The 11,367-nt window shown below is 35.3% G+C and overlaps 1 protein-coding gene across 1 annotated transcript in view; it reads right to left on the bottom strand.

The window, feature by feature from the left end:
* The window catches only part of CNGB3 (cyclic nucleotide gated channel subunit beta 3), a 151,376-nt gene extending 145,413 nt beyond the window's left edge, over window positions 1-5,963 (bottom strand). Inside the window, exons 1-2 of the mRNA XM_060115719.1 lie at window positions 5,853-5,963; window positions 2,005-2,086 (exon numbers count right to left, since the gene is read on the bottom strand). Coding sequence (XP_059971702.1) covers window positions 2,005-2,086; window positions 5,853-5,963 — 193 coding nt within the window. The remainder of the gene's footprint in view (window positions 1-2,004; window positions 2,087-5,852) is intronic.
* Between the last annotated feature and the right edge of the window lie 5,404 nt (window positions 5,964-11,367).

Here is an 11,367-nt window from a genome sequence, read left to right on the forward strand (position 1 = left end):
TTTATGATTATTAAATGCTTCCCTTTCAGTGAAACATCATTGTAAACATTTTAAATCAGATAATCTAACAGTTGAAGAGCCTAGCTTCAGTAATCAGTTAGGAGGTAATATTAAACTGCATTCATGTTGAAAAACATTGCAGAACATTTACTTTTTTTTCTTTCTCCTCAGGTAAGTAAATGATGACTGTTTGGAAGACACTATTTTGCTGTCCTCTTGGCTGAGATGAAAATGCAAAAGAAAGTGAAGAAAAACAGCTGATCTCTATAGACACAATAAGTATTTTCTACATTCAAATCAGAACAATAAAAACATAGATCTATACTTCCAAATAAATAAGTAAATAAATAAATAAAATCAAGAAAACTAAAGTGAATTTTCTTCCCTTGTTTTTTAAAATATATTGTTGAAAGTGGGTAGAGAGATCATGAAAATAGAAATATGAATTATTTACAAAAATAGATCTATATCTTTATAATGTTACCCTCCAAACTGGGAACATATTATTTTCCTCCAGTTATTCAAGATTATTCTACATTTCTCTGTTAAATTGTTATTTTCTTCACATAGGTTCTTTGTTTTTCTTTTAAATAAGAGCAGTCAAGTATAATGACAATGGGACCATTTCTTCAGTATTTGATTGTGGGGATATTCCTATAGAGAAATTTGTTTACTTACAACCTTTCTTGTGATTTTCTTCTTTATTTACAATCTGGCTTGTAATTTCACGTGTTTCTTATTTTTCCTCCTTAGAGATAGAAATTCTGGCTAGCAAAAACTCAATTGTGCTTCAGCCCCAAAATTTGTTCTAGTAAAAATTATCATACATTTACCTTTGTCTAATAGATGAAAAGCAAAAACATTTACTCTAGTTTTGTAACAATAATTGTATGTTTTCATTATTTAACAGTAGCATATTCTGTTCTAGTGATTCTTCTTTTATTTTTATGTTTTCTTGGTGATAATGTAGTGTTAATACTCAGGAGAAATAGGAGAGGAGCTGGTAATTGGTTTCATTAGATCCTACCAAGTCAGATGAAGTAATTTAGATTTTGTCTTGCAGGCAATATTGAGGCACTTAAGGCTCTTTAGAAGAGACTAACAGAGACGTGAGATCAAAATAATGATTAATGGAAAGTAATCTGCTAATACTGTTGGGGCTGGATGAAAAGGGGAGAGATGGGTGAAAGAGTCCTAATCAGAATAGATCACTTGGAGCCTGGGAGTCGTGTAGGCATGAGTTACTAATAAGGATGGTATTAGTGGTGGAATTGGAAAGGAATGAAGTGGGTTTGAGGGCCATTGTGAAAGGAGATTTGGTGACTAATTTCCTTTATAGAACAGCCTAGATAGAGGAATAAAATATGAATTAGGTTTTGAGAGACTGAAAAAATAATAGAACCAGGAATAGAAATAAATCAGGAGAGGGAGCTTATTTGAAGGGGAAGATAAGGAATTAAATTTTGGATATGCTTTCTTTAGGATGGCAGCAGAACATACAGGTATATTTGTCCAGTGGTTACTTGGAAAATATTGGACAGGGTCTTAAAAAAGAAATTGGTCTTATATGAATTTAGAATCATCAATGTAGAAGTGAATGTGGTAGCCTTAGGAGTAGATAAGATTTCTAATGGAATTTCAAGAGAGAAGAGAACAGAACCTTTAAACATGTATAACCGACATCTATTTTAATGTTTTTATAACACTTACCTGAAATTTCATTGCTCACTATATACTTATGTTAACACAAATTTGGCTCATATTCTTTACCACTGTATCTCCAACCCACAGAACAGGGCCTGGCATGTGGTAGGTGACAAAAAATCATCTATTGAATAAGTGAATGAAGAAATAATTTTTATAAATATCCAGATCTTCAAATAATCTCAAGTGTGACCCTACGTAATTTACCTAGTCAAGGACAGGTGTTTCATCAGACAATACATTTCAGAGAAATATACATTTTACCTTTTAGGTTTTTTTTCTGCAGACTTGGGTTCTTACCTTGAATTTTGGTGTATGACTCTTCAGGTGAAACTGGAGGCATCTTGGTTTTGAGAGATTTCTTTTCATTTTTATTTTCTCCCTTTGAGAAAAAAATAGAGATAGTACAGGTGATTTTACATAAAATGAAGTTGAATGTAAAATATAAGAGTTTTTCATTCCATTATCAAGTCAGTCATTAAAATTGATCATTTGTTTATGATCTACTAAAAATGGTAATTCTTGCACTTAAATGAATGTTCTTGGCTCTATTATTGAATAATCAACTTCAACCTCTACAGTTTGTTGACCACAGTGTGTTGTTTTTCACTGTGGTTGCTGCATCTCCCAGGCACATGTTTCTCCCAGTTCTGGTTCTCACTTCCTACAGCTATAGCATTGGTCCCAGTCTAGGTCTTTAGAGGTAGAATGTAAAATGATGGAAAGAAGAAAGTACCTTGGTGTCTTTACTCATAGCTCTCTTCCTTTTATATTCCATGATTTCATTTGCCTCTACCTCATCATTTATCTTAACATTTAAGCTTTCCTTTGAAATGTAAGTATATCTCATTGGATGTGGCCAGTGTATACCTGAAGATTTTCCCACGGGGACAAGGTAAAATAAGATGTAAGGTTAGAGCATAGAAAGTTTGGCTCCCAAGCTGCTCACAGCCTCATAGGGGGAACAAACACACACCAGTGCAACTGACATGAAATGTTATCAGTGATGACACAATGTTTGTAGATGCTAGAGGTGGGGCATAAAGGGGAGTGGTCAGTTCTTCTGGAATTGAAGGGAAAGGAAGGACATTCTTATTTTTTTTTTTTTCACGGTACGCGGGCCTCTCACTGTTGTGGCCTCTCCCGTTGCAGAGCACAGGCTCCGGATGCACAGGTTCAGCGGCCATGGCTCACGGGCCCAGCTGCTCCGTGGCATGTGGGATCCTCCCGGACTGGGGCACGAACCTGTGTCCCCTGCATCGGCAGGCAGACTATCAACCACTGCGCCACCAGGGAAGCCCAGGAAGGACACTATTAAAAAGGAAGTGACTCCTGAATTTACAAATCAAGATAAGATTTTTGTTTTCCAGATGGACAAGGCATGGAAAATATTCCAGGCAGAGGATGTATGTTTAGCAAAAACCTAAGGTGTATGTAGGTGAAGGGAGACTACAGAAGTGCTTGGAAGGGACAAAAGGTGAGAAGATGAGGCTAGTGAAGTAGGAAGGGATGTTGAGGGTCTTTTAAGCCTTGATGTGGAGTTTGACATTATTTTTAGACACTGTATGTCAGAAACATTTTAAACTGGAAAGCAAATTAATCAGATGATTTAATTTAAGACTCATGTGTTAGGCAAGGCAGCTATTATTATTCTTATATTATTAAATAGGAAATTGATTAAGTGGCTAAAAAAGTATGGATCCCTGGATAGATTATGAAGTAGTGATAAAGCCTTCTGACTTCAATCAAATACTTTTACATCATGTTATTCAGAAATATTTCCATCATAGTTTTATGTGTACATAAATGTAGTTTTATGTGAATAGTGTCTTATTCTGGTGTATGAGAGAGAGTTTGTACTAGTCTGAGTTTGCAGTTTTTATTTTCATGGTTATTGACAAATTTGAATTACATATGATATTTTGGTTTGAGAATTAACTATTTAAATGACACTTAAAATACAATGTAAATTGATTTATTCATTCATAGATTTTTTAATAGGACTCAAATAATCTATTTGTATTTCAGAAACATGTTGTTTAAATGTCATTTTAAAAGGTTATATTCTGTAGATGAAAATAGGGTTTTAACTTTGTGTCATTTTTAACATTTAGCATATTTGAAACTGGAGGAAAACTATTTTTCTTTTACCAACATGTTACTGGAAAGAGTAGTTGCAAATAATTCCCCAATATGACTTTTAAGATATGTGATGCCAGCAGACTTCCTGATTAACATCCATAAATTATGGCTGTCAGGAATGGCACAGGATGTGTCTAAGAGCTGCCCTACTTGTGTAGAGTCTGAGTAGCTCTCCAATATTAATGTTTCTGAAGGAAAGACAACTCTCTAAGGAGTTTCTGCTCATTTTGCCTTCTGTTTTGTAGCGATATAACCTAGTGATTTAGCTCTCAGGCACTAAAGTCAGATAGAACAGGGTTCTGATCCAGACTCTGCAATTTGTAAGTTGTGCGTAAGTAGCAAATTATAACAGGGCCCATGAGAATTCAAAACAGCAGTGCTTAGAAAGGGATAGCACCTTGCTTGGTACATAGTAATTGCTGTTAGCTACTATGTTCTCCAAGAGAATAATGTATTAGCATTTTTTTTTTTTTTTCCCGGTACGTGGGCCTCTCACTGTTGTGGCCTCTCCAGTTGCGGAGCACAGGCTCCGGACGCGCAGGTTCAGCAGCCATGGCTCACAGGCCCAGCCGCTCCGCGGCATGTGGGATCTTCCTGGACCGGGGCACGAACCCGTGTCCCCTGCATCGGCAGGCGGACTCCCAACCACTGCGCCACCAGGGAAGCCCTGTATTAGCTATTTTTATGTGCTCTGAGGGAAAATAATCATGATGGTAAGTTGGCATACATCACTGTAATGACTTTCCCAGAGAAAAACACAACAAGGCTAGTTGAAGGGAAGTACCCAGCTCAACATTTGTGATATTCTATAAGTTTTTAAACATATAAATAACTTTTAAAGTATGAGATTATTTATTTCGACACAAGTATTAGAAAAGTCAAGGGCACTCTCATAAAGAACATTCTCCACTTCTTTCTACTGCAAAAATAGTCAATATCAATCAGAAAAGGAAGGCAAATTTTCTAGGGCCAACATTAGGTAATCTCGGTATTTTTTATACTCTAGGCTCATTTAAACCTGAATCATTAGACCATGCTATGCTAGTCCCTGAGGTACCTTCCTGTTTGTATTTGACATCTCTCATCCAGTTCTCTTAGATGTGAAAATAATTCTTGCTCTAAAAATCTTACATAGCACTTTTAGGTAAATCTAGTGAGCAATTCATGAAAATTGTTCTATAAATAGCTGTAAGTGAATATTGATTATATAATTACCATTTGGACTTAAATCTGTCATAAGAACACAAATTATTAATAATGATGATGATAATAATTACCACTTAGGAATTCCCTACTATATGCTTTATCTATATTGTCTCTAGTTTGTATACCAAGGCTACAAAGCAGGTATCATCCTCATTTTATAGATGAACAGACTTAGAACTTGTGAAAATATTTGTCCAGAGCAGGGTTCCTCCACTTTGGCAATATTAGAAGTTTGAACTGGATAATTGTATGTTGTAAAGGGCTCTCCTGTTCATTCTAGGACATTTAACAGCATTTCTGGCCTTTCCCCTTTAGTTGACAGTAACTTCCCTACTCCTGGGCTGTGACAACCAAAAATATCTTCAGACATTGCTGATTGTCCTGAGTGCAAACTACTCCCTATTGAGAACTTCTGGTCTAGAGAAATTACTGTTAAAATTCAGTTTCCGAAGACCAGGATGTTTGACATTCTCTGTTGGAACTAGATCATATAACCAGTTTAATATTTGAGAAATGATTTCATTTTGGATGATGGTAGAAGTGAAAATCAGCAAGGAGAAGTCTTACTTTGTTTTTCCAAATCATAATAGGGTCTTCTAAGCATTTATTATTCCATTCTAAAGCCAATATATGCAGTATGTATAAAATGATAGGGATAAACCCCAAAGACAAACAGTCCATGACCCAGATAGTAGCAGGTAAAACTGCAGAGAAATCACACATCATAGTGTTTATTAAAATCCCTCCCCAGACAAGAAATTATGAGAATCAAGACTGATTTAGGGACGTGGGGAGCGTACCTGTCTCGTGGGTTGCTGTGACACGCTGCTTGGATCAGAACCTTGTTTATTCTCATCACTCCCGTCACTAGGCTTCACCTTGTTGAATCTTATTGTCAGGGATTTAAACATCTTTAAGGTGGTTCTGAAAACTTCTGTTTTTATGACTCTGTGTCTGGAGGTAGAGGAATGTACTTTGTTTTTCTTTTCATTAGTAGACAAGCCAATTAGTTGCTTAATCAGGATTTCGTTCTGGTTAATTCCTAGAGGAAACTCTCTAGCTAGTCAGGGCTTTGGCTTAAAAGCAGCAAATTACTTCTGCTTGGATGATTTGAATTCTGTTTATGAACTTTAGAGAGTCAAAAACCCCTGTGAATAATTTATAAGTGAGAATTAAACAAAACTTCATTGTTGATTTAAATTGTTTAAATGATTGTTTAAATGTGATCACATTGCCCATTGGTTCGTTTATTTTTCTTTCTTTCTAATTACCGACCCACGTATCTCTTCTATCTAAATTTTGTCAAAGTAATACAGGCAAATGATTGAAAAAACAAAATGTGCATAAAGGCTTATAATATAAAGCAACTCTCCCAAAGTCCTCACAGGTAGTTCTGCACTGTGAAGTAACTACTTTTTCCTTTTTCTGTTCTTCTGGTGGTTCTTTTTTTTTTTTTAATTAGTATTTTGCTATTTTATTAGATTAATGATGTTCTTGGAAAATATAATGAAAAATGAGACATAATGCTTCGCATTCCCAATAGCCTAAACATCCACCTCAGATGCATAAGGATGATTACATTAGAATTAAGCAGAGAGAGTATATTAGTTTGCTAGGGCTGCCATAACAAAGTACCACAGACTGGGTGACTTAAACAACATAAATCTATACTGGAGGCTAGATGTCTGATATCAAGATGTCAGCAAGGGTAGTTTCTTCTGAAAGCTGTGCGTAAAGGAACAGTCTCTCTTCTTGGCTTGTAGATGGTCTTCCTCTTCCTGTGTCTTCACAGTGTCTTTACTCTGCTCATGTTTGTGTCCAAATTTCCTCTTCTTGTAAGGACACCAGTTATATTAGATTAAGGCCCACCTCAGTGACCTTGTTTTAATCTAACTCTTTAAAGACTCTATCTCCAAATAAGGTCACATTTTGAGGTAGGGGGATCAGAACTTCAACGTGAATTTTTGAGGAGATACTATTCAGCCCATAACAGAGAGACAGTATGCTTGATAAATATCACTTTGAAGAAATGTAATTCATTGCTCAGAAGCAATTTGTTCCAAAATTTCTTACAAGTTTACTATTTTCTTACAGATTGCTGAAATATTATGAAAGCTATATATGTGATTACTAGTTTTATAAATCTAGATAATTCTGTAGGATCATAAATTTCATAAATTGTAAAAAAATATGTATCTTTCTCCAGCATGAATTTTTTCCTCTGATTCACCCTTTAACCAATAAGCCTAAACTCCTTGAAGGAGGACACCATGCATCACTTATTTTACCCCCACAGCTCCTTTATACAGAGTAAAAACTCAAGCCTCTGCTGAATAGAATTTAGTTGAAAGCACTTTAAGAAATCTGACAACTCTAGTCCTCACTTATACCTCTGCTTTAATTCAAAACTAATTAAATATATTACACTTGCAGCATTTAAGTTTATGTATTTCTTAATACTTGGCACCACAATATGCCATTTCTTTCACAAATGTTTTCCTATATCTGTGTCTTCTCCCTAAATAGATGGAAAGATCATTACCATCAGAACATTTGTTCTGTCACTTCTCTTAGTATCACCTTGTCATCTACTATAGTATCCTTTCATTGTATCTGTATCATTTTAAACAGGTATATAGAATATTCTAATATTTCTTTCACAATTTGACTGGCTAAGACTTAGCTGTTTTTGAAAAAATATTAGAGTTCTGAGAAACTCAAAATCTTGTAAAAGGTCCAAGTCACCAGGGTCTACAGCAGAGGTCTATGAAATTGCAGTGAAGAACTCTTCTTTTTCTTTTTGGAAGCTCAAGATCAAGGGAGGAGTAGAGGAAGGTAGGATCACAGTCTCTAGAAGAGCCATGGAGCTCTCATTTCCATCCTGGTAGTGACATATCTACTAGATGCAAGGAGACCCCAGTGTGAGACCTTAACAGCATTTTGATTATTAAAATACAGTTATCGGGCTTCCCTGGTGGCGCAGTGGTTGAGAGTCCGCCTGCCAATGCAGGGGACACGGGTTCGTGTCCTAGTCCGGGAAGATCCCACATGCCACATAGTGGCTGGGCCCATGGGCCATGGCTGCTGAGCCTGCACGTCTGGAGCCTGTGCTCCACAACGGGAGAGGGCACAACAATGAGAGGCCCACGTACCGCAAAAATGAAATAAAATAAAATAAAATAAAACAAAATAAAATAAAATACAGTTATCACACAAGGAGAGAATAGGAGCAGAGATAACCTCTGATTGTCTGCATACCTTAGCTTTACATGCCATTCAGCATTAGCACTAAGATCATTGGAATGGCTACTTTTTGTTGTAAACTAGTTTTCCTTCACAATCCATCTCTTGTAGGTCTAAACATACAAATATCTATAGATCACCAATTCTTATCTTTAATAGATCCTTTTTCCAGAATATCTCAAAGACCCAGTTGGACAGTCAGGATTCAATGTCCTTCTACAATACAAAATAGCAAGTCATAGTATTATCTTTTAGCTTTAAAAAAATATAAAATATTAAAAAGGCGATAAGGGGGCTTCCCTGGTGGCACAGTGGTTGAGAGTCTGCCTGCCGATGCAGGAGACACGGGTTCATGCCCCGGTCCGGGAAGATCCCACATGCCACGGAGCGGATAGGCCCGCGAACCATGGCTGCTGAGCTTGCGCGTCCAGAGCCTGTGCTCCGCAATGGGAGAGGCCACAACAGTGAGAGGCCCACGTACCACAAAAAAAAAAAAAAAGATAAAATGAGTATTTCAATTGTAGAAATTTATTCTGCTTTTTTAAAAAGGGAATTGAAGCAATTTACATAATAGAAAATGCTCTTTCCATGAAATGAAAATCTTTTTAAAGTGAGATCTTGCTTACTACATGGAGTTCCAAGGACATTAAAATACTAATGAATTAATTACATCTTACCTGTTTTTATGGTTAATAAATATTTTATATAAATGTAAAAAAAGTTACTTTAAAAAAATCCAGACTTGCAGTTGGGGGCATAAAAATACTTGCATATTTTGACAAGAATTGTTAATGTTTGGCCCTATTAATTGGTGGAATCTTACTCCTTAACTTGCCTTATTTTAAAAAGTAAAATTGACTTGAATTACTCCTTTTTTTCCCCAAATTTATTGAGATATAATTGACATGCACCATTGTGTAAGTTTCAGATGTACAATATGATGATTTGATATATGTATATACTGCAAAATGACTATCACAATAAACTTAGACAACACATCCTTCACCTCACATAATTATCATTTTGCTGTGTTGTATGGTGAGAACATTTAAGCTCTACTTTCATAGCAGCTTAACAATACAGTATTGTTAACTATAGCTACTTTTGGTGGTTCTTTCTACATTATTAAAAAACTCTGCTTATTCGATTCTTTTTGTGTGTGTAAATTTGGACCCCAAACCTGTGTGAGGCACAAGTTCAACATTAAGAATTGTTAAGGAGAACTTTATTTCCCTACCCAGATCCTGGACAAACTTCCTTGATGCTTTGTGCCATTGGACAGATTTTCTTTTTCAGTCCAACAAGGATGCACTTTTTAAAGGGAGTCTTGTCTTTGTTTTTGTTTGTTTTTTTAATGGGACCTCTTCTCTTGTGCACTTTCCAATTAAAACTAAAGATTTTCAGCACCAGAACCACCCTCCACACCCTCCACACCAGGGCAGCCTGAGTTAACTCATCTAATACTTCTTCCCTCTGTATTTCTGTAACCTGGGGATTTCCTTAAGATAATAGTTATACATTTTAGGAAAAGAATATGAAAAATAATATATATGTGTATAACTGAATCTCTTTGCTGTACAGCAGAAATTAACACAATGTTGTAAATCAACTATATTTCAATAAAATTTAAAAAATAATTATGCATTTTAAAGTATATTTGTTGTAGAAAAAATACAGAGGAAAAAGTTTTAAGGAGAAATTTTAATTTAGTTTTTCATATTACCAAAATCATAAGTCCTTTATTGATTTTTAAAAGAAATTAGAAGTTTTAATTTTAGATTCAATCATTTCATCAAAAAGAAACATATAATAAGTAACTTGATTGATTATGAATATGATTTGATTTGTATTCTTGTAAATACAAAATTACTTTTGTTAAAATATGGGTGTTCATTGTTTTGAAAGGCAAAATTTTCTTTTTTGTTACATTGTTGCTTCAGAAATAATTTTGAATGAATTATCAAATATGTATGGGGTTATTTTAGGAACTTCTCAGATAATCCTCTAAACCTATAGTTGATTATATTTTTAAATTTAGGATATAAACATCAAAGGAAAAGTTAGCAGCAGGCTTGTGACTGATTCTCTCCCTTCCTGGGACCCTCAGAGGAATAAAAGTCCTCATCAGACCTCTTTGTAAATCTGATCATGGTATTTACTCATGGAAAGATACTAGGGAGTCCCTATATTTGAAATGTGTTTAGTAGGACATTTTTGGTCTGTCTAGATTGCTTATTGCAAATAAGCCTGTAATTTATGGATTTATGTGGCATGGTGCCTGGAAATGGGGGAAGGAAATAGTATGTAAGCTTTTCAAGTATGTGTAAAATGGAGATGTCCTCAATCCAAACTGCTTTCCTTTTGTGAGAAATACCTTTGCATACTATGCTCAAAAACTCCTTGTACATCTGAAACCAAAGCATGCCAAAATGCAGGAGAAGTTTTAAATGCTGGACAGTTTTAAATGCTGTGTCTGATGGTTTTGGGTTTTTCCCAAAAAGGATATTTTATCTATGTCTGACAGTGGCCTTTATCAATTTAATCATTAATGAAGTTTGATATGAGGTAAGCTCTATGATTTTGGAGGAGTCTGCTTTGACCACTCATCCCGTAGGATTTATCATAGGTTATAAGAAAAATGATACAGATATTAATTCAATCATCTTTATCAATGACTTAAAATACTTCCAACATCTTGATTTTTGTCAGTAGATTGGTATCAACATGAGCATTAAAATTACAGATGAATACTTTCACTTTGTCTAGATCAAGCACCTGAAAGTTCAGAGAATGGGCAACTGGAAAGAATTCTAGAATGAGAGATGTGAATTTTCACTCATTCTTTTTCACTGGATGGATATGTGAGCTAAATCGAATCTCTTGCCTTAATCTGGATATGACAAGATGGGCAAAATAATATTTAAGCTTCCTTCTAACTCTAAATTCTGTGATTCTGTGTTCTACAGAGAGACTTTCCAGTGAGCAAGAAGAAGACAAGGGAGAGAAGAGGGTTGCTTTTCTGGGTGAAGTGGCTACTAGAATTTCACCAATCACACTCTAAGTTTTTGTGCA

The sequence above is a fragment of the Mesoplodon densirostris genome, chromosome 13 (assembly GCF_025265405.1).
Source record: "Mesoplodon densirostris isolate mMesDen1 chromosome 13, mMesDen1 primary haplotype, whole genome shotgun sequence".
NCBI classification, from domain to species: Eukaryota; Metazoa; Chordata; class Mammalia; order Artiodactyla; family Ziphiidae; genus Mesoplodon; species Mesoplodon densirostris.